Source organism: Enhydra lutris, unplaced genomic scaffold (assembly GCF_002288905.1).
Source record: "Enhydra lutris kenyoni isolate GAN:26980312 unplaced genomic scaffold, ASM228890v2 scaffoldscaffold86, whole genome shotgun sequence".
Lineage (NCBI taxonomy): Eukaryota > Metazoa > Chordata > Mammalia > Carnivora > Mustelidae > Enhydra > Enhydra lutris.
The window spans coordinates 5755096-5778065 of NW_019154170.1; the positions used below are offsets into that span (position 1 = coordinate 5755096).

Here is a 22970-nt window from a genome sequence, read left to right on the forward strand (position 1 = left end):
GGGTGGGTGGAGGCCGCAGCCGCCCAGGCCCCGAAGCTGTTTACCTCACCGCGGCCTGTGCTCGCGACCCCCGGCGCCCCCTGAGCAATAAACCCCGATCCGCTCGTCCCCGCGCCCGCCCCAAGCATGTGAGCGGGCCGCCCGCCGCCGCCGCCCAAAGAGCTGCCACGACTCGTGTTTGGAGACACACAAAACCCAAACGGCCACGGGTTCAAGGTTCCCGAGCTTTATTTATTGCCAAAAGATGGGGCCGCCCGCGCCTGCGGCCGCCCCGCCACACCCCATCCCGTTCCTCGGAGCTTCCTGCCGTCTGTGTTCCATCCCGTGATGGTGTTTCTCGTGTTTGTTTTCTGGTTGATTATAAATATTTACCGCACACGCTCGCTTAGTTCCAGTTTTCTCTGGGGACCCGGGAGCACAGAGCCCTCGGAAACGGGGCGGGGGTCCGGCGATCAGGGAGTCCCCTGGCCACCGGTGGGCCCTGGGGCTGCGCTGAGGGTCCTGCTGAGCTTTGGGGAGACCGGTCACCACTGAGAGGGCTGATGTCCAGCACGGCTGAAGGAGGACCCAGGTCCCACCACCTGCCTGCCCGCTGGGCTGGGAGGTCCACTGAGGGGCTCGGACTCAGACCCACTGCCCGTAGGACAGCGGTGCCGCCCCACAATTCCCGCACACCCTTCACAACCACAGCTCAAATCCACCGGCTTTATTTTTTCTTAAAAAAAAGAAAAAAGGAAAAGGAACCAACCAAACAGCAACAACAGGGCCGCGGCCCGGCTCCCTTGGGCTCGGGGCATGCATCTTGGCAGGCAAGCCTGTTCCTCCTGCGGCTCCTGACGCGGCTGTGGTCTGAGCCCACCACCAGCTGTGGGAGGCGCCAGCGTGGAGCAGAGTGAAAGGAAGTCCGGGCGGGGTGAGAGCCAGCAGGTCTGAACATAAAGTGCACGGCAAGGGCTTCCCGCCGGGCTGCGGGCTGCCACGCGTCCTCCTCCTCGGGCCAGGGGAAGGGGCCCCGCACACGGCTGCAGAGTCATCAAGAGGTCGTGTCTGCTGGCCGTGAGGGGAAGGCCAGACCCCAGCCCCTGCAGTCCCCCAGCCACAGCCCTCCAAGACCCGTGGCTTCCCGAGGGGCAGTCGGCAAGGAGGGTATGGTGGTGGCCTTCCTGGGCAGCAGGTGTGGGCCAGCAGTCGGCGGGAAGACTGAGGACCTGGGCCGCGGCACCTGGCTGGGGTTCCATGAGACAGGCTGCAGACGGAACACACGGGTCACTCCTGGGCCAGCAAACAGGCTGTGCATCCCAGGAGGCAGGCCCCATCCTGGTGTTAGGGCGGGGAAACGGAGGCCTGCTTATATAGGGCTGTCAGCCATCCAGAGAGGCCGGGAAAGGTAGTGCTGATTCCAGGGGTCACCCTGTCCTTCACGCGCTGCCCAGTGGAGTTATGCACCAGCCTCCACAGAGGAAGCTGGGTTCCAGCCCTCCGAGCTGGTTCTGATGTCGGCAGGTAGGCACCACAGGGCCACTGGGGCGGCGGGCAGCTCCCCCGGAGAGGGCACCCCCCTGCAACCTGAGCAGCATCTTCCGCTCCCCTGCGGCCCGATTTCCCACCACACACACCTTCTCCGACTCGGGCAGGCAGGGGCGGGAACGGGAAGCAGAGGGGGGCGGAGCAGCCACCAGGATCATAGCCTAGGCCAAACTGAAGCCGTCCCCACCTCCCACCCACCCACCCACAGTGCCTCATATGCCACTGGGTGGAGTCCAGCATCGCCCAGGGCTGGCAGGACAGGCTGCCAGCGGGAGGGACCCCCTCCTGCACACGGGAACGGCTGCCCCAGCCCCAGCTGCCCGGCCAGGGTCCAGCCGGCCGTGGGCGAGGACTGACAGAGCAGGGAAGGCAGACCTGGTGGCCCCGGCCAGCGGCAGCTGCAGCGGTGTCAGGCCACAAGTGGCCGGCGCCGCGCACGGCCCCCGCCCTCCCCCACGCGCCGCACGGCCCACCTGCGGCCGCTGCCTCACTGCTGCTTGCAGGCTGATAGCCTGCGGGTCTTGCCGCCGGCGGAGCAGGCCTTGCGGGCGGGGTTGGAGGCAGCGCCGGCCCGGCGCTCTGCCCTGGATCTGGTGCTCAGCGGCGCTGACTCGGTGCCGTTGGCGCACAGCACTTTGGGTAGGCCCCGGCTCTGCCCGTTCTGCCCAGACTCCTCCTCTGGGACCTGTCCTAGGAGGGAGAGGGCGAGTGTGGGCTGATGGGAGCCTGAGGCCGACTACCTGTGCCCCCTGCCCCGCCCCAATCCCCAGGCCTAGGTCCTCTCCAGCCAGCCAGGCCCAGGCTCCTCTACCACCTGCACCCCCCTTGCCCACCCAGGTCCTGCCTGCGGGTCCCCTCAACCAGCTAGAAAAATAAATGCCCTCGTGGAGTCGGCCAGCCAAGGGGGGTGCCCAGCCCACGCTCACCTGCCTGCCCCTGTGCGAGCCGGGTTTCTGCGCTCAGGAGGGCCTGGCCTGTCCCACACACCCTCCACCCCAGCACATGGTGGAGGACCAGGGTCCCGGGGCACAGGGCCCTATGCTGGGCCCGCTCACCTGTGTGGAGGCCAGACCTCACTGGGCCCTGTGGGGCTGAGAGGGGCTGGGTTCAGGCCAGGTGGGCAACACTCATCTTTCCCCTTGAGGCCAGCCTCAGCTCCCCATACTGGGCACAGGATGAAGAGATCAGTCAGGGGCCTGCTGTGCCCCTACTCGCTACCAGGCAGCACCGGCCCTTGCTGGCGTCCAGGGGGGGGTCACAGGCCTGGAGCCGCACAACTGCCTCAATCCTGTGCTCTGAGGTGTGCTGGGAGGAGGAGGAGGAGGGCACACAGGGGTCAGCCGACCTGCCAGGGCCTGCATAGCTCATTCAGTGCACATGGAAAATTGGCCTCTTGCCCACACCCCACCCTCCCCGGACTCGGGTGGGAAGCTGCCCTCAGCGGCCTCTAGTCCGCCTCTTTGCCAGCACAGAGCCCCCTCTAGGCCAAAGGTCCCCAGTATCTGACTCAGCAGCTTCTAGAACTTGCCGTGAGCCACCCCTATGCACACAGGAGGCATCCTAGATCAGAGCTCATCACTGTTGACAAGTTTCTGCCAGGGAGAGGTCTTGTGTGGGGTGAGGAGCCCCGCTATGACAGGGGAGGAGCCCCGCAGGCACTGAGCCCCGCAGCTCCACACACACCACCTGGAGCCCAGCTACAGTCACAGCCACTGTGGCTGCGGGTCGGGGCAGGAGGGGTGGGTACAGGATCTGGTCTCCTGATCCTCAAAGGACTGGAGCATCGCCCACAACCACCCACCTCTGGCCCAAGGCCCGTCACCCAGCTTTCAGGGCAGGAGGCAGACCCCCACAGTGGGGACAGTCCCGGGAGACCAAGGCCAAGCAGCTGAGCGCCTCTGAGGGCGACCACAGCACTGGGACTGCAGTGAGGAGGGGACGAGGCCTCAGCACAGCCACTGTGGACCCACGAGGGCTCCGAGAAAGCATCAGCGGTCCTGGAAGAGGCTCTGCTCCTTCTACCACGGATGGACAGTCGGGCGTCGGACTCCAGCCGGAGAGCCGCTGTGGCACGAGCCCTGCCCAGCCACAACAGGCAGCTCCTGGCCTCTCACACACACAGTCAGGGGTCTGGGCATCTGGCAGAGTGCTCACCCCACCTTGCTGAGACAGCAGATGGCCCGCCAGCGAGGGCCGCTCCCAAGGTCCTGACACGAGAGCCCAGCACCTCTGAGAGGCAGGACACCTCTTTCCCGTTCTACAGAAGACCTCTACAAGGCCACAGACACCAAGCACGCATCACCTCCTGGGACTCTACAGGGTTACCGCTGAGCCAAAGCCACTGCCACTTGGGGTCCAGCTCCAGAACGGGCATCTCAGACCCCCAAGCACGCCTGCTCAAGTGGGATGCCTGAACCCCGCCCCAGCTCTGCCAGGAAAACATCTTTGGGCCCACAGCATTACTGCCTAGTGGGGTGTCCCCAGGGGCCCCACCCACCACACAGGCCACCCCCGCACACCAGGTTTGTCTACAATAAAAATCTAACATTTGGCAAACGAGCCAGGGAAAAGGGAGAAAAGGGAGACAAGTGTCACCCGCACAGGCACAGCGGGGCAAACCTTTATGATGGGAGCCTGTGAAACCGGCCCCAGAACGAACGGTGAACACTGGGGGTGGGACAGCTGCCCTGGCCACCCTCAGACACCTGGGCAGGGTCAGGGAGGGTCGGTGGCCAGGCACCCAGGCCTGGCCTCTCCGGCACCGGCTGGCACTGCGGGGGGCAGGGGCAGGGGCATCGCTACACTATGGCCTCGAGCCCTTCTGCGCCCCTGGCCTCAGCTTCCTCTCCAGAAAGGTCTGAGCACTGGCTCTTCTGCGTGCCTCTCTCCTCTCTAAGCCCTGCCTCAGACGCCTCCTCGCCACCTGGGGAAGCAAGGCGACATGCATCAGGGTGGGCGGCCTGGTGCCAGGAGGGCCACTGGACCCTCTCAGGCCCATCAGAGGGGCTGCCCCCCCCCACCACCCGGCAGGATGTGCTGTGCACGCCCCAGAACACGGGAGGGCGCCCCGGGGGCCTCTGCCCTACAGGATCCCCACCTGCCTCTGTGGGAGAGGGGAGGGGCGGCCACACCCCCAGGGCTGTCTGTGCCCGCCAGGGACATCAGGGACGTGCGCTCTGCAACGGAGGCAGGTGACACGGAGGCCAGGCCGAGGCTGTGGCGGCGGCCGCACTCACCGGGCACCGTGAAGTCCTGAGTGTAGATGATGTCATCCTCGATATCGAACAGGCCCTCATCCCCATTGTCGTCGGCACAGCCATGCAGGTCCTCCAGGTAGGGCACCACCGTCATGCCGCGCCAGCGGTCCTTGCCGTCCGCGCTCGGCGGGATGGGTACTGGCTCCTCAGCCGGCGCGTGCTTCTTCCGGAACCAGCTGTAGAAGTCCGCAAGTCAGGACAGCCGGAGGCTCACCTGGCTCCCTGCACTGCTCTTGCCCTCGGAACAGGGCGGCTGTCAACCTCCGGGCCCACCCCTAAAATCTGTCTGGGGGGTGGGGTGGGCAGGAGACTGAGGGCCAGGAACACCCCTGTAACCCCAGACCCCCACAACCCACCCCCACCCAGTCCCACCGTGCACTCCCATGTTCGCCCAGAACCTCCCCATTTACGCCCCCACGAGGACCCCGACCCCGCTGCTGGGCCACGCAGGTGCTCACCTGTGCTGCCTGATCTGCTGAATAGAGAACCTCCGGGCGGGCTCGTACTCCAGCATCCCTGGCGGGACAGCAGCGGCCACGGGGGTCAGCGCTGGGCACGCGGCACCCCCAGGAGGAGGGGTGCTGGCGTGCGGGAGTGCAGCTCCAGCTCAGGGTGCTCCCGGCACCTCCCACCGGGGTCCGCCATGGCCTCCACCGGCAGGGCTGACCCAGGCGTGGGGCACAGACGCAGTCCGTGGCTGCGTGAGGACGAGGCACTGTGGCCCTAGGAGGCAGCCCGGCAGGGAGCGGCAAAGCCACAGGCAGCACCAGTGGTTGGGAAGAAAGCCAAGGGGCAGCAAGTGCTTTTCACGCAGACGCCAGAGGGAAGGGGGAGAGGCCTATCCCGGGGACACACAGCCTGTGCACACGCAGGCCGGCTCTCTGCCTCGCTCCCGCAAGGGCCCTGGGGCCGGGGCAGGGCCCACCCCTGAGCCCACCGCTTCCGCTTCCGGCTTCCTCAGAGCAGGCGGCTGGAGCTTCTCGAGCGCCAGCCGGAGGATGGGTGGGGGGCCCAGTTCTGAGAGCTCAGCACAGCACCCACAAGGAGGGCAACCTTGTTCTCAGGACACGGACGGCGACTTGGAGAGCTGGGGACTCGGAACCCTGAAGGTCTGAGTGGGGCCGGAGAGGAGGTGAGACCACAGGTCACGGCCCCCATGCTCAAGGGCAGGCAAGGACTGCCACCAGGCCTCAGGGCCAAGAGGGTGCTCTAGGAGACACTGGGAGCCACCCCACCAGTTCTAGCTACAGAAAGAGCCTCCAGGGCACGCACCCCCAGCGCAAAGGCCCCAAGGCAGGCTTAGGTGCAGGGGGATGTGCAGACCAACAGTCCTGGCCACCTCGGCCTTAGGTCAAATGAGGTGGAGGGGGTAAGGGATGGGGCGGCCCCGCCTGGATCTGCGCACGGGGACCCTGACGCCCTCGGCCATCTAGATCACCGGCCTTTCTGAACACTGAGAAGGTAAGGGCAGTCGTGGAGCGAGCAAACAGATTTCACTCAGGGAACACTCCACCCAGCCGGGGCCTGCCCTTGTAGCCGTCCCTGCAGTGATCCCCAGCGCCTCGGCCCTCGGCCAGGAGGCTGGGGGGGAGTGGGAGGAGGTCAGAGGCCTGTGCTCTGGGCGCACTCGAGGATGGGGACAGCTGACGTCACATCCCTTCCACAAAGAGTGCCCGAGAACTTCCACAAACTTGGAGACGGAAAGGAGAAGGCTAGGTCTGAGCAGCAGGAGGGCTGCACCCACCCAGCCATCTTTCGGGGTCCCAGGGAGGGAATGGGGAGCTGCCTGTGTGCCCAGGGGTGCAGTCCAGCCGCTGCCGGCCAGCAGCCCAGCTTGGGCTCTACTTCACTTGCACCAAAACCTAAAAACCAGCCTGACCCTGTTCTAGAAAACTCTCAAGCGCCCCCAGGGTCACAGGAACCTACTGTCTCCACCGTAAGTTATATGCGGTCTAGAAAGGGACGAAGGCTCTAACCCGAGGCAGCATCTCCGCTAGGACAGGAACCGGGGACAAGTGGGGGTGATGGTCTGCACATGCCAGGTCAATCAGGCTCCAGCCCAGTGTCAGGACGCAGACATCGCCAGCCCACCCCTTCCAAGCGGCCGCATCCGGCGGCCCAACCCCAACAGGCCCGGCCTTGGCTGCTTGGGTGCCACCTGCGGCACAGCCTGGGCCTGGAAGCCACCCAGGGACTCCGCGGCTGCGGTGGGGTGGGGGCCCCTAGGGTGCCGGCTGCTCTTTTCCTCTGGGGGGTGGGGGTGGGAAGAGGCTGGAACAAAAGGCCCAAAGCGGCTGTAGGCAGGCTCCAGCCTCAGCCGCTGTCCGCTCACTGCGCCCGTTCCCTGGAGGGGCTGCTGAGAGGAGACCCAGAGGCCTCCAGAGGCCAGTGGTCAGCACAGCACCCCTAGGACCCCCATCACCCTCTGGCAGCCTGCTCCCGACCCCTCCAGCCCCACAGGTGCCGTCCCGGGGGCCTCACCTCTCAGCAAGTCCGAGAGTGGGGGTCCACAGTCACCCGGAATCGTGTAGTCTCCCTTCCCGATGTTCTCAAACAACTTGTAGATGTTGTCCCCCTCAAATGGGTACAGGCCTGTCGTGATGTTATAGCTTCGCCCCCAACGGGAAGGAGAGAGGCCGGTCAGTCAGGGCTCCTCCTGCAGCGCCGGCCAGGACCCAGCCTGGCACGGGAGCCTTGAAGCTCCCTCACCCGTAGGGCCCCATGCTGGGCGGTGGAAATGTTTGCAACAGACAGTGGCATGGGCTACGCCACTTGGGATACCCAAACCCACCGCAAAATACATCTTACAAGGGTGGCTCTTGTGGCATGTGAATTCTCTCTCGATAATAACATACAACAGGGCGCCTGGGCGGCTCAGTTGGTTACTTGTCCGACAACTGATCTCAACCTCAGGTCTCGATCTCAGGGTTGAGTCCAAGCCCCACATTGGGCCCCACAATGCCCAGTGTGGAGCCTACAACCAGTCAGTCAAATAAAATAAAATGGACCCCTGTGCTGGCCAGCAACTGCCCTACAAGGGGGGGCAGGAGGGAAGGTTCTGGGCTGCGCTGGTCAGTGCTGGGCTCGGCCGGTATATCTCTGCAGTGCACACCCGACTCAGGAGACTCCCAGTGAGCACCGCAGCCCAGTCAGCACGGCTCAGGTGCGCGTGCTCAGGGTTGTGCGCGATGGGCGGGAGAGCAGAACCCAGGTGGGAGGCCTACAGCTGGCTGGGCAGCGGTGCAACCTGCCCCGGAAACCAGCAGGAAGAAGACGGGGACGTGCCCTTAGCACAAGGCGGGAGGCCGGGTACGGCCCAAGGACGGCCAGTGTGTGTGCCCCCACATCAGGTCTCTGACCCTGAGGACCCCACAAGATGGGAAGCAGCCCCATCTACTCCTACCCACAGGGGCCCCCACTCTTGGCTCCACAGCCTCTCTGGCGCTCTGGCCACCCCAGTATACCCGGGAATGGTATCTGGGGAACCCACTAAGAGGGGCAGGTTCTAGAAGCCTAGAGCCCAAACATGGTTCCTGAGTCCTTGGTGGGTAAAGGAAGGACCCCTGGGGCAGGGGGGCAGAGCAGGGGGACCAAGGCCCCTGGGCACTTACAGAGTGACCCCAGCCGACCAGATGTCCACCTTAAACCCGGAGAAGGTGTCCAGGCCGTTGGCAATCTCAGGGGGCTGGAACGCTGGGGAGCCCTGGCTTGTCCGGCATGTGTCGTCCTCGGCAAAGGGGTGCAGGGCCTGCGGCAATAGCGCGGCCCTCAGCAAGCGGCCCTTGGGCCCCCGCCCCCGCGCGCCGCCGGAGGGACGCTACCTCAGCCACACCCAGGTCGGAGATCTTGAGCGTGCCGCTGGTGGTGAGTAGCAGGTTGCCTGGCTTGATGTCCTTGTGCACGATGCCCTGGCTGTGCAGGTACTCCAGGCCGTCCACCAGCTGGCAGAAGTACCTGCGGGGGGGCGGGACTCCGTAACTGGCCCCGCCCAGAGCACCCGGCCCAGCCTGGCTACCGCCGCCCCTGGGGTGCACCTGCCAGGACCAAAGACAGGACACTGCGGCTCAGCAGTCCCAGGAGCCGGGCCAACAGGAAGGACAGGACAGGCAGCCTGGCCAAGCGACTGCCGCCCCAAAGGCTGATGCAGCCCTCTGACCCAAGCCTCCCAGGGAAGGCAGAGGAGGGCGCCCTGGCCCCCAGCTGCTCCCCAAGCCAGCCAGCCTTTCTTCCTGCTCTCCATGAGCCCAAGGGCCGTGCCCTGTCCTCCACAATCAGTCTGCCCTCGATGTGACCGTGTCGCCTCCCTGGAACTGCCCCCTGGGGCCAGGGACATGTGACCCCCCAGAAGGGCCAGCTGGCCTGTGGCAGCTCCATCCTCATCAGGGACATCTCAGGGACCGAGAGGTCTCCAAGCCCGAGGCAGCGGGCGCGCCCAGGTGGGCAGCTGGCAGAGGGGCTGCTGCCCCGCGGCTGGGCTGGGTGTGCTGCACACAGAGCTCCCAAGGCTGAGGCTGAACACACACCAGAGCGTTCGTCACACGGACGACACAACACCTATCCAAGGGCTGCCTGGGCGGCGGGGGGGGAGCGGTCGGTTAACTGTCCCACTCTTGGTTTCCGCTCAAGTCGTGATCTCAGGGGCCTGAGAGGAGCCTGCTGGGAGCTGAGCCCTGCAGGGAGTGGGCTGGACGTCCTCGCCCTCCGCCCTCCACCCACGGGCCAGTGCGCGCGGGCTCTGTGTCCCCACCACCCTTCCGCCCTCTCTCTGAAAAGAAAATGAAAGAGCTCGCGGCTTGAACTCGGGCCCGGATCCCCGGGGCCCGCGGGCAGCCCCGCAGCAGGCACTCACCCGTGGGCCTGGCACACAGGGAAGCGCTTCTCGGGCACGCTGTCCAGCATCTCCTGCATGCCGCACACGCAGTACTCCATCACCATATACGTGCGGCGCTAAGGAAGACGCGCCACGAAGAGCCCCCCGGGGGGGTGCGCACAGCAGACGCCCGTGTGCAGGGCCCAGGGGAAGAGGACCCTGATGCTTCTGGGGGCTGTGTTAACAGAGGTAAGCAGGAGCCCCCGAAGACAGCGAGAAAAACCGCAGGGATGACAGCGCCTATAAGGCAACTCTGCCCTCCCACTGAGCCGCCCAGGGTCACCTCGTAGAGGCCTATGGCCGCCTCGTCTGGGCTCAGCGCCCTGGACCCACAAGGAGGCCTCCCCAGGGATTCAACAGCCTGAGGAGCTCCATCCGCCCGAAGCCCAGTAGGAGGTGAGGAAACACAGCCTGCAGGACAGAAGGAAGGGGTCGCCGGGCCACACTGGAAGGGGCCAAGTGTCTCAGGCCAGCTAGAGAGAAGGACAAAGCCCCCACCGTGTCCCCAGTAGAGGTGGCCCTGAGAGCAAGCTGGAGGGGAGCCATGGGCTCAACACCCCATCACCCCGTGCCCATCACTTCTGTGAGAAGACACCTGCCCCCCGATGAGACCTAGGGCCCCCACACGCCTACTCCCTAGACCTGGAGCTGCCCAGAGCCTCACCCCCCTTAAGAGGTGGGGCCCATCCCCGGAGAGGAAAGGGCAAAGGCCGAGGACACTCCCACAGAAGCACTCCTGCGGAATGATACACTCCCCACACTGCGTTCTACCAGCACCAGAGGGGCCCTTGATGCCAGAGGCAAGGAGAGCGCTGGCCACGAGCCCCCCAAGCTCAGAGCCACCCAGACCCGGCACTCCCACTCCCGGGCACAGGGTAACGGGAGGGCCCAGCAGCCACACAAGTAAGGGAGGTCTGAGACACTGTGGGGCCCCCGCAGATGACCCGAGGGCTTTATGGTCCACGCCCTGCGGCACTAGCTGCTGCGGCCTTCGGGGCTCCCAGCAGGAGTCACAAAGGGGAGGCTTCAGGGTCAGGAAGACGGTGCTCGAGGCCCACCGCTGTCCCCCCCAGCACAGCAGCCACAAGGATATATTTTTTGCTTCTCTTCATTGTATAGCACGTCCACCAGCTGAATGACGTTTTTGTGCCGTAATCTCCTCAGAAGTTGGATTTCCCTAAAGACAAAAAACAGGCGTGAACAGGCCCACCAGTGAGAAGGGCTGGTGCTTTGTCCAGATCGGCCCGCTCCCTCTGCTTGGGAAGAAGAGTGAGCTTGCCCTCCGGGTGCCGTGCAGAGGACACACCGGGCTCTGAGGCACGTGGGTGCTGGGAGAGCCAGCAGAGGCTCTCCTGCTTCCCCTCCAACCAAGCAGTCCACCCCGCAACAGCAACAGGGGCTCCCCCCGAGTCTGCGGGCTTCAACAGGGACAACCCCATCCGGAAGCTTTCTGAACATTTTAACGGAACGGTTCTTCCTCATGAGGGACCACAGGACGCAGCACAGGGACAGCAGGTCAAGTGTAGAGCAGGCACGTTCCGTGTGCCGCGGCCGCAGCTCAGCTCCCCGGGACACCCAGCATCCCTTCCGTGCCTCCCCGGAGGAACAAATCCCCAGGCACCGTGCCACAGCTGGACCGGCTCCATGAGGACCGTCTTCCTCTCCCTGGCACTCCACAGCTCTGCAGGAAGGATGGAGAACCCTTCTCACGAGAGCCCCGGAGACCTCCGCTGCTCCAGTCCTGGCATGGGGAGAAAGCAGCTGCACCGGCCCCACCAGAAGGGACACCAAGGCACAGACATCCGCCTGGCGCCGGCCTCACCCATGGGCCTGTGCCAGCGCCGTCTGCTCTGCAGATGGTGCTGCACCTGTCCAGGCTCTGGGCAGGCGTTGGGGGAGGGTACGGTTGAGCAACCAGCCAAGTCGGCATCCCCGTGCAGGTATGCCCACGGTAACCGGAGCACGTCCACGCGGAAATCCCTGTGAGCACGTTCGTGGCAGCACGAGCCACAGCGACCCGAGGTGGGAACAGCACCAGGGCTCATCACCAGGTGGAGGAACAAACATAGTGTGTCCACCACACACAGGAGTGTCCTTTGGCCACGAGCAGGAACGAGGCCCCCATGCGCCACCGCGGGACGGACCCGAGCCCACGACGTGCACAGAGGGAACCAGACACGGGAGTCCACACGGGGTGACACGTCCCGACCAGGCTCCTCCACGGACAACTCCACGGGGGTTGGGGTGGGAGTGGGGAGTGACCGCTGATGGGGAAAGGGTTGCCTCTGGGGAGATGGCATATTCTGAAGTACGACAAAGGCGATCCATAGGAATACACTAAGTACTGCCAAACTGTATGACTGTGAGCTACATCTCAGTGACGTTCTTTTAAAAGTCCTCACCTGGCTGCCCTAGCCTGGGACCTAAGAACAGCTCCTCAGAGACTCGGGTCCCATCCATCCCGCTGTCCAGGCTCGGGGAGAAGGCTGCCTCTTCCAGGAGGCCCTTGCTGACAGCCTCCCCCCACGCAGTGCATGAATCCTGTGCCCCGCACCCAGGGTGCAGGCCCTCTGTAGGGCCCTGAAGCCCGCAAACACCCAGCAGCCACTGCCACAGAGCCGCCGGGACCCCAGAAAGGGCATCCGTGCACGGCGCCCACCCCAGACGGGAGACCCCAGGCCGAGAGCCCAGGAGGCCATCAACACGCAGAATGGAGCACAGCCTCGTGGCCACTTTCCCCCAAACTCACCGACAGAAGCCTGTGCCCACCCCCACCAGAGCGTTCCAGGTGAGACAAGAGTTCTACCCTGGTTTTCCCGGGTTCTTAGACGGTGCCCTAACCATCGGCCTCCTGAGGTCCTGGGACACTGCACACACTTCACGACACGCGCTGAGTGGGGGTGACTCACAGACGCTGGGGTCACCCTGGTTTGTACCCTCTGACCCCGGGGGATTTACTCTCGTGTCCAGCCTGAGCAGGGACCAGACTCAATCTTTTTTCCAAATAATTAATGCAGGGTTTGTCCCCCTTGGCCCTGCTGACATTCTGGGCAGGTCACTCTCTGTGGGAGTGTCCAGGCACTGTGTGGGGGGTGGTCAGCAGCGTGCCTGGCCCCCACCCCCTCGGTGGCAGGAGCACCCCAGTCCTGCCGACCACAGACGTCTCCAGACACCACCCACTGTCCTCGGGAGCAGGACAGCGTCAGGTGAAAGCTCTGCTGTAAGGGACCCAGAAGGTCCCTGACGGCTTGGCTCTGACCCTCGAGCCCTGGAGCCAGTGCAGGGGGTCCCTGGAAGCCAGGAGCCACCTTCCTCCCCCACCCCTCCCCACCCTGCCCTGACCCAACCCATCCCGTCGCCCTGACTCTCACGCCCTGCACCCGGGGCTCACAAACACTCTGTTTCCATCTGACCAATGTATGGTGGCAGCAACACCCACTTCCGCGGCGTGGTGCCCCATCAGCACCCCCAGCCTGCGGGCTTCAGGGTCACTGCCACGTGCCGCCTGGCCTGAGTGCACCTGGTGTGCATGCAGAGCAGCTCCTCTCAGAGGCCACCGTCCGGAACCTGCTGTCCACCCAGGGAGACCGACACCCCCGAACCACCTGGTCAGCAGCCAGGCCTGGGAGGCAGCCGCGGGGGCGCCTGTCCAGGGTCTGCGGCCAGGGTGGAGGCAGCAGAGGCCCGGGAATGACACCGCCCCAGACGAGAGGGGCATCCATAAAGGACGCAAGCCAGTTAGCAAGCCCTGAGGGGCCAGTGGGGACGGAGGGGTCAGCCACGGAGAAAGGCCCCAGCTCCTCCAAGCTCCAGCTTCCTAGGACTGCACACGAGACTGGGAACCGTCAGGGCGGACCCCGGCACTAGAATGAGATTCCGCGACACACTGGGGCAGCTCCGGTCAGCGGACGCAGCCTGGGGAGGCAGGGGCTTCCTCGAGCCGTCCACACCAGCCTCCCCAGTGCAGAGACTCCCTCGGGACGCTTCTCCTCTCCATCCGGAGAGATGCCCGTGGGTGCGTATGACACAGACTAAGCCCATGAGCGGACGGCGCCAGCCCGCTCGGTCTGGGCAGCGTGGGACCCTCCCTCTCTGCGCGCGGCGTTCAGGCCCACGCTGGCGTGGCGCGTACTTGAAAAATAAGTAACATAAAGATCACAAAAATAAAACTAAAAACACCTGTGCTGGGACAAAGAGGCCTTTCCTCTATGCAGCCGAGCGGCAGCCACCTATGGGGGCAGGTGCCGAGGAAGCGGGGCTGGAGAGTCTGCCGCTGAGCGCCCCTGGCCTCCGCTGACGGCGCCCGCGACCGCACCGCCAAGCTCCTGCACGGCGGGGCAGCAGAAGGGCACCGCGGCCCCAGCACCGCGTATGCCAGCTCCTTCCTAGTAAGAGGGCGAGCCCACCGCTCCGCATTCTCTTCTGGCTCCAGCCAGCCCAGACAGAGCCTCCCCCTCGCCCACGGCCGCCAGGGGGAACCACCGCCATATCAGTGTCCGTCTTCTGGAACAAGCTCACGGCACTCCGCAAAGCAGAGGGCAGCGCCCTCTCCCCTGCGAGGAAACCGCTCTCCACTCCTACTCCGATGCCCGTAAAGCGCGCTCTTCACAGGAACAGAAAAGGCCAGGCTGGCCACCACGGGGGCTGCCCCGCTCGTGGGCTCACCGGGATCACGCCAGCCCCCTTCGCCAGGCCGGGAGCGAGCGGACACGACGGCCAACCCCATAGAAGGGGCCGTGGGAGCCACGGGCGCGGAGCTTCCCTGGAGACCCCGCGGGAAGGGGTGCGCCCAGCCACGCGCCCAGCCGCCTCCGGGCACACTGAGGGCCAGCGCCTCTATTCCCAGCATCCCCTACAAGTGACAGCTCCGGTCCGAGGCCAAGAAGAAATGACGCATAAAGAAAAAGGCAAAGTGGGCAGCTTGGCCAGGGTGAAGTGAAGGCACAGGAGGCGGTGCCTCCCGCCCGTGCCCCCCCCACTCCGGGGCTCCGCGCTATGCTCCCTCACCTCCCCGCCCCCGCCCGGAACCTTCCCCGGGACTGCCGCCTGACCCAAGTGGGCAGCTTATCAGTTCACTGTCGATTAAGCAGAAGAAAAACTGAACGAGGTTCAGGAAGCCATTCAAACTCGGAGAAGCACCAAGCAGCTGCCTCCAAGGGCAGGCCAGCCCCGAACACAACACACAGGGGTGGGGACAGGCCCACGGCCACTGCCTTGGGAAGCATCCGCTCCACACACCCAGAATGAGACGGGGCCACCCAGCGAACCCCTGTCACTTCCCTCCAGACAGAGACGGGTCTGCTGCGTGCCCAAGGGGCGGGCCAGGGGCCAGTGGCCCTGCCAAAGGGACACTGAGCAAGACGCCCCCTCACCTCCCAGCCCCTTTGCTGATGCTTCTAAATGTATGACCAGAGACCCCAGAGTCCAGGGAGATGAAAGCAAGGGAAATTGCTAGAAGCAGAACTCAATGCAGACACGTGCCCGCACGTCCCCAGCAGCACAAATCATAAAAGGCATCAAGTGGAATCAGCGCAAAGACCCGTGGGGCTGGATGCACAACAGGACGCGTCCCCACATGTGGGAGTGTCCCTGGCCCCGGCAGGAGTGAGGAGCCCCCATGCGGGGCCCTGGGGATGGACCGAGACTGCGACGTCAGGGGAGGGAAGCAGACACAGGAGGCCCCGCCAGGTGTGAGTCCACGCGGTGACACGCCCAGACCAGGCTCCTCCGAGGCCGGGAAGGGCCTTGCAGGGGCCGGGGAGGGCGAGACGGCTGACAGGACAGGGCTGCCTGCTGGGGACCTGACGCAGTGTCGAGTCTCACAGGCGGGTGCGCAGCACTGAAACGTGCCTCAATGCTGAGAGTCTGGGTACGCGGGTCACGCACTGGCAAGGCTGTCGCGAACATAAACCAGAGCTCGGCCACGTGGTGGCTCTGGGATAAAGGGCAGCTCTGGCAGCGTTCCACACGCTCCCAGGACTGGCACACGTCCCTCCGGCCCCCAGAGCCCAGGCTGGCTGGGGGTCTCTGCATTTCAGAATCAAGACCCCCCGCCCCGAAAGACCAGACATCAAGGAGGCCACCAGGACCTTCAACAGGGGTGAGCAGCCTGGCCCTCCTGCTGCCACCTCTGGCGACTGGCCAGCCAGCCCGGGCTCACAGTGGAACCCTTCCCAATATGGGGCGGGGGAGGGACTCATGCCACACACGCCACTTGGGACAGGAACAAGAGCCGGCAAAGTCCAGAGCTCTGAGCCGGGACATACTAAAATTCCACCCGCTCACTACCCAGACCCAGCTATCTGCCAATCACCACAAGACAGTCCTGGCCTCACGGAGGCCCCCGCCCGGCCACTGGCACCTGCTCAGAGCTGCCGTCCATCTGCCAGGGACTGGGAGGACCAGGTGCTCCTGGGGGTGACTCAGGATGCAGAAGCCGCTGGACGAGACTGGCTAGGGAGGCTGGGGGAGGACCAGCAGTCTGGACGTAGCTCCTCAAACATGCACAAGCTCCGACCCAAACCTCCACTTGTGGGGACATGCCCTTCAAACACCCCTGCACTTCTTATGGGACCGTGACACAAAGTAACCCACCTCCACCGCAGACAGAGCCACCAGCACAGGGTGGGTCAGAGCCCGCGACAGAGCCCCGCCGCCACCAAGGCCACCAGGACGCCTGACCTGAGAAAAGCAGCCTAGCTCAGGCAAAAGGACAGGGCTCCAAGGACCGTGGCCTGATGGCCAACGGTGACGGCCCCTGTGCCCATTCTACAGGGAGCAGCAAGCGATTTCTACCCCCAAAACAGTCGAGGGAAGATAAAGCCCCAGAGAGCGTCTTGGGATGCAGGGCACTCTGCGGAGCGAGCCGCGGCGTCCAGGCGTCCAGGGTCCGGCCCGCACCTGCGGCCACAGCCACCCTCCCGCACAGACACTCGGTAGGCGGCCTGCACAGCTGAAGCCACCACCACCTGTCCCCCGACCGGCGCCAGCCCGGGTGCCTCTCCCTGCATGAAAGCCCGCTGGCAGGACCCACAGCCACGGGTCACCCTCGCTGACCCCAGAGAGAGGGAGACCCCACTCACGTCCTCTTCCCAACATTCACGGAGCCAGTGCATGTGATTCTACGGCCTCTCAGAAAAACAGGTACGAACGACTTTCTAAAAACAATGAAGAATAAATATATAATAATAAAAATGATAGGGAAGGGCGCCTGGGTGGCTCAGGGGGTTAAGCCTCTGCCTTCGGCTCAGGTCATGGTCCCAGGGTGCTGGGATCGAGCCCCGCATCGGGCTCTCTGCTCCGCAGGGAGTGTGCTTCCCCCCCCCACCGCCTCTCTACCTGCTTGTGATCTCCGTCTGTCAAATAAATACATAAAATCTTTTAATAAAAAGAAATAGGAATATACGAAAAGTGCTTGGACAGATTTAAAAAACAACCAAAAAAGACTGGAGGAAACCTGGCAAGATGGGTCAGTTCTGAGATCGTGAATGATTCCTTTTTTTTTCTTCCACTTGAAGCTTTCTGAAACGGTTTAGCTCTGTAATGAGAACCTACTAGTTTTAAGAGGCGTGAAGGGCAGAGGGGGCTAGCAGAGGCCCTCGGCAGTCCCAGAGAGGAAACCACACTGAGGGGGTGCCCCAGGCAGCCCCCACTTTGGTCACAGACGTCACTCTTTACAAAGAAAGCTTCTGATCCAAGTCGGGACTCCTGACACTTGTCTGGAAGGTTCCGGACACTTCACTTGGAGAAAAGCTACTGGAGTTTATTAAGCCTCTCGGAGACAAAAGAGCCCTTTTTCCCTGCAGCTGGCTGGCAGCAAGGCTGTCCCGGGAGCCCAGACCTCCCCTTGCAAGGACACCCCTTTCTTTCCTATGAGAGCCAGACCCTGCGCTGATGAAACGGGCCCAGCCTCCTGCAGCTGGGACACCTTATGCTCACTGCCGAGCCAGCCGGGGACCCCCCCACTCTGCCTCCTGGGCCTCCGTTTCCCCTCAGGTTTTTCCGATGGACACTGCGGGACCGAGCTCCTTGCAGCCCCAACATTGCACACCCAGTCTCCACAAGCTCCTGGGGCCCTGGCTGAGTGCTCAGGAAGGCTGAGACTGGGACACCAGTGCTCACCGACCCTCTGGTCGGCCTCTGGGCATGTGTCTCCCATGGAGCAAGAGAATTCCTGGAGGTAGCCACCAGTCCTCTAACTTGACCTTGTCAAACACACACCTCGTCCCACGACGAGCGCCCTCGCAGGAGGCACCTGCCCCCCGCAGCGGGCGTCCAGAGATATCCGGGACCCGCTCAACTCTGGGCTACCCAGTGCCCCAGGACAGCCAGCAAGGTGGGCTTGCGTGCCTCTGAGCGCACATCAGTTGGTGCTGGAACCCAGCCCGGGCCCTTGAACGGGACTCAGGGACTCCAGGAACCTTGGGGTGCTGCTCCCCAGAGGCTGGGGCCTGGGGCCCAGAGCAGCACAGAGCAATGCGGCCAGCCAGACCGCCTGCACGGACCCGCACTGCCTCCAACCAGCAGAGTTCAACCACGCAGAAGAGACCAGCAGCCTGCTGCCCGGGCGTTCTCAGGGATGGGACCTGAGAGGGGCCAGGGGGACAAAGATGGACCCGGAGACTGGGAGAGGGCTCTGTTTCCAGAGGCATGACTCAGGAAGCCAGGATGCAGGTGCTCACAGCCCCCCCCCAACCCACAGCCCCCAGAAGCTTCTGACTTCCAAGCCAGCAGCTGGCGGGGAATGGATCTCTGAACCGGGGGGTGAGTACATCGGGGCCCCTGCCCGGTACCACCTCACAGGTAAGAGATGGGCCCTAGGGCACCGGGCCATCCCTGCTTCGCGTCCACAGGCTGGGGCACGAAAATCGTTAAGAGGCCTCAACATACCGCCCATCCGCCTTTGGACCGCACTGGCAGACGACTGCTCTGACTGGCTCGGCACCAACACCAGAGCGGGCCCAGCTTCGGTTCTCCTTCCCATCCACAATGTCGCCACGCCCAGACCCGAGCCGGCCCAGAACAAGTGAACAGAGCTGAGCTTATGCGTGAGTGTAGGTTGGACAGGAAGGAGGGAGGTGAAAGCGGACAGGGGAGCAGCACTTTCCAGGATGGGGCTGGAGGGAGGGCCAGCAACAGGACGTCCAAGGTCGTCCCTCAGTCCTGCCTCAGTCCTGCGCCCGCAGCCTGGCCCGTTAGATAAACCCCTTCTTGGAAACTGGAGGCTGGGAGGAGCATGAGCCCAGGCAGGGTGGGGTCCCAGTGGGTGGCAGCCATAAGCAGGGGCGCCCCCTCCGGAAAGCAGCGAGAGTGATGGAGACAGGGCTCCCACCGTCCGCGGGGCTGGGAAGACTGCTGCAGGCGGACGCGGACACCTGTGTGGTGCCTCGAGCTGGCCCGCGCCTGAAGAAGTTTGGGTAAAAAGTTGGCCAGGGCACAAGTTGATCCCTCTCCCAGGGGGACAAGCCACCTGGGCCTGCAGCCATGGATGTATCCAGTATCACATCCCAAGTGAGAGAGAAAAGGCTAGGTTACCTCTTGCTGACCGAAAGGCCAGTGCAAACAATTATTTTTGGCAGCCGCGGGGCTCCCCTCCAACAGGGTAAACAAATCGCATTTCGAGGGCCCTGGTAACAGCTGCCCACTGTGCGGAAAGCCTGCTGGTGGCGGCCCAGGCCGCTCAGGAACACAGATTCCCAGGGCCAAAGGAACACTGGCTGGTTCCACTGGGCACAGCTGCGGGGGTGAAGGGGGATGGGGCACACCCCCCCCAACTGAAGGAAGGGGACACCCGGGTGCAGCGAGTTGGCCCGCCTCTCTCGGAGTCCTTCAGCATTTCCAACAACACTTGCCCTGGCAAGCACCACCCGGGAGCGGGCTGGTCACCTCCAAGCTCTAAGGAAAGGGGGAAGGAAGGAAGGAAGGAAGGAAGAGGAACGCCCCTGCTGGCCACACACTGACCCAAGAAACCCGCACTTACTTCTTGACGTTCGCCTCCCCGTTGGGGATCCTCCGCAACTTCTTCTTCTTGAGGATCTTGACGGCCCTCCGGCACAGCGTCTCCGAGTCCAGCACCTCCTTCACCTTGCCGTACGACCCCTCCCCCAGGAGGTCTCCCATCAAGTACTTGCCGATGAGCTTGGCCCGCTTGCGCCGCGGCTGGTAGATGACCTCCGTGGAGTCGATGCGGTGGATGAACGTGTCCATCCCCACGGACATCAGCTCCCCCTCCGTAAACATGCCCAGCTGCGGCGGGTCGGCCACATCCATTCTGGACCCGGCCCTCCGACTCCCGCCGGCGGCCCTTATCTCCCTTATCGACCGCCCCTGGCGCGCGCGGGTCTTCCTTTTGTCTCCCTACAATTCCCTTCTCAAGAAAAACACCCCCAAACAAAAACGAAACAAAAAAACAAAACCGAAAGTCAACAAAAACTCAAAAGAAAAAAGAAAAAGAAGAAAAAAGCAAAAAACCCTTCTTCGGGAAGAAACGATTGTACTCGTCGCGAGTTCAGGGGGCGCGCCTGGCCCGGAGCCCCGGCCCCCGAGGGCGCGGAGCGTCACAAGTCTGGGTGCCCGCCCGCCTCGCAGCGTCGGGTCGGGCCGGCGCGTCCGCCGGGGCCGTCCGCAGGCCGCTGGGGCTCCCGCGCGCTAGGTCATCCTCCGGGGGCGCACGGCGCGGCGGCCAGAACGAGTCTTCCCCGGGCCGGGCATTACCTGCGGGCCGCGGCGCGCGACCACACCGGGCCCCGGGCCGCGCCGCCGAGCTTCGCCGGGCGCCGGGCGCGCTGCCGGGGGCGGCTCCCGGCGGGGCCCGCCGTCCCGGGGGCCCGAGGCCGCGGCAGGCGCCTATCCGGCCGCGCGGCGGGCACCGACGTCCGCCCCCGCCAGCCCCGGCGGCGCGTCGGGGGGCCGGGGGGCTGCCCGGGGCCCTCCCGCCGCGGGGAGCAACTTCCGTCGGAGCCGGCCGCGGCCGCGGCGCCCCCACACCGGCCTGGGACCCCGCAGCGGCCGCCCCCCGCCCCAAACGGCAGCCCGCGCTCGCTCTCGGCCGCGAACGCCGCGGGCCGCGGGCCTCGGGCCGCGGGCCGCGGGGCCCCGCAGGGCGCCGGGCGGCCGGGGCGGCGCAGGAAGAAGGCCCGGGCCGGGGGTTCCCGAGGCCGCCGGGGCCCGGACGGCGCGCGCCCCCGCCGCAGCCGCCGCACGTGTGGAGCAGGCGGGGCGGCGCGGAGGCCCAGCCCATGCAAGGCGGCGCGGAGCCGGCCGGCGCCCGCCGCCGCTGCCTCCCGCGCCCCGCCTCAGTCGCGGACACCCCGGGCCGCCTCCCCCTTCCGCGCCCGACACGCCGCCGCCATCTTGTTTACCTCCCGCCCCCGCCCTGCGCCGCCGCGCCGCCGCACGCCCGCCGCGGGACCCGCCCCCCCCCGCCGCCGACGTGCCCGCCCGTTGGCTGACCTGGAAGGCCCCGCCCTCGCAGCCCGCCCCGCCGCCAATGCCGATTGGGCCGTTTGGACCCCGGCGGGCGCCCAAGCGGGGCATTGGTTCACTCTCGGCCCCGCCCCAGGGGTGGCTCCAGCTCGGCTCATTGGCCCGCGGAGGCGCCCGTCACGGGGCGGGGGGAAGGGGTTGGCGGGAAGCGGGCGCGGGGAGACGAGCCCGCGGTGTTGACCTCCGAGAGGCTCGGGGTTGGGGTCGGAGGTTGTGAGCGACAACGGCCACCGGGGAACGGCTGCGGGGCGGGCAGAGCCCTCGAGGGCCGGGAGCCTTGGCTCGGGGACCCCGGGGGCGCCTGCTGGGGCCGCTGAGCCCAGGCGTCCCTTCTAGGCCAGGTCAAGGGTCAGGAAAGAGCCGCAAGCCAGGGGCCCCGGCCAGGCCGTGGAGCCCTAGTCTGGATGTCCGGTCGGAGCCCGATCGGCCCGCGCGCTGGGCACGGAGATGACCTCAGAGATAAAGAAAGAAGTGGCGCAGAGTGGCCGGTTGCAAGCCACAGGCCTCGGCGGAGGCTCCGGGGCCAGAGCCCGCAGGGCAGCTGTCCCGGCGCCCGCAGGCGCTCTGGCTCGGGTCCGCGGGGTGCACGAGATTTGCCCTCGGTTCCTCTCTTTCTGCTCTGGAGCACGCGACCGTCAGGGCCATTATTTCGCCGCAGCAAACTGCTGGTCCTGGGAGAAGCTTCTGGTCGGCTACGGCCCCAAAGTGGGCGCTTTGGGAGCTGACACCATCAGCTCCAGGCAGGGTTCTGAGCCCAAGACTTGTGAGCTCCCCAGCAGCGTGTGAGGCCTTGAGTGTGCCCCCAGGAGTTCCATCGCATTCCCAAATGACCCGGAGGGGGCGATTGGTGTAGCTCGCAGGGGCGGGAAGGCCACTCCAGCGGGACCCGCAGCCCCCAAACTCCTGTTGAGAAGGAGATCTGAGGATGGGAACAAAAGCCAAGAGTAAAATAGGAAAAGAACCAGGAAAATCCGTGAAACCCAAAGATGTTCTTTGAAGTGATCTTGAAAAAAGGACAAAGCTCTAAGCAGGTTGACGGAGAAAGAAAGATGACCAACGCCAGGAATGAAAGAAAGGCGGTCACTACAGACCCCAGAGCTATTAAAAAGGATCACGTGCTAGAAACAATCTACACCCATAGATTCCACTCTAGGGCCGTAAATGGCACCCAGCTTCGAAAGACACCGAAATGAAAACTCACCTGCGGGGAAACATAATCAGCACAGCTCCGTAACAGAGAGAAAATTTTTCGACAAAGACGATGAAGGCCTAGACCTTTCAGTGGCAAATTTTCACCAAACATTTCAGAAGAGGTATCATCGTTTCTAGACCGTCTCACCCATGAAACAGAACAGGAGGGGCTTTTGCCTGACTGAAATCCCTTTGGTATCTTCGGTTGCGCTAGCTGCCTGTTTACACTCCAGATTCTTGACATCTCGGTGTCTTCAGGCGTCCTATTCCTTCACAGAACCTACTCTCCTCTCCTGACGGACCGACACCGCGGAAGGGGCTCAGGACATGTTTGATGACCATTGTAGAAAGAGTCATTGAAGGCACCACGCCGGCTCAGAAGCCCCCTGGGTCGTTCCCTAGAGATCAGCCGCCATCAGTCTGATTTCCTTTTCCAAACTTGTCACCACGAGAAATTGTCTCATGTACTTCTTTATCGATTTTTCTTCCATCTCGGACACTAGACTGGGAGCTCCCTGGGACCAGGGCTGGATCTGTTTTGGTCACTCCTGTGTCCTCGGCACTGAGAGCTGTGCCGTACGTGACTGTATTGTTGGCCACGTGTGTCCATTAAGCTCTCGTAACATGGTTGTCCAAACTGA

General features: G+C 64.5%; 1 protein-coding gene across 6 annotated transcripts; it reads right to left on the reverse strand.

The window, feature by feature from the left end:
* Positions 1-896: 896 nt before the first annotated feature.
* Positions 897-20081, reverse strand: LOC111161896 (serine/threonine kinase 11). Of its 6 annotated transcripts, XM_022525958.1 has the most exons (11): positions 19634-20081; positions 10748-10831; positions 9634-9723; positions 8606-8738; positions 8396-8532; positions 7266-7393; positions 5243-5300; positions 4764-4960; positions 2583-2618; positions 2001-2217; positions 1183-1246 (listed from the first exon to the last, which is right to left on the reverse strand). In XM_022525958.1, exons 1-10 carry the CDS (start codon positions 19921-19923, stop codon positions 2015-2017), a joined length of 1356 nt encoding a protein of 451 aa, XP_022381666.1. In that variant the 5' UTR covers positions 19924-20081; the 3' UTR covers positions 1183-1246; positions 2001-2014. The 6 variants fall into 6 exon arrangements, 5 of the variants coding, with proteins under 5 accessions (XP_022381665.1, XP_022381666.1, XP_022381668.1 ...); XM_022525957.1 differs by lacking the exon at positions 2583-2618 and having other exon boundaries at positions 897-1246; positions 2001-2212; XM_022525960.1 differs by lacking the exon at positions 2583-2618.
* Positions 20082-22970: the final 2889 nt, after the last annotated feature.

Bases quoted from the DNA above. Each gene is read 5' to 3' on its own strand.
- LOC111161896 (XM_022525957.1), bottom strand. From the start codon at position 19,923: ATGGATGTGGCCGACCCGCCGCAGCTGGGCATGTTTACGGAGGGGGAG. The intron at 9,724-10,747 runs ATATCCTTGTGG...TTAGCGCCGCAC, and splicing joins AATGAAGAGAAGCAAAAAAT to GTATATGGTGATGGAGTACT. The intron at 5,301-7,265 runs GTGAGGCCCCCG...CTGTCCCGCCAG, and splicing joins ACTCTCGGACTTGCTGAGAG to GGATGCTGGAGTACGAGCCC.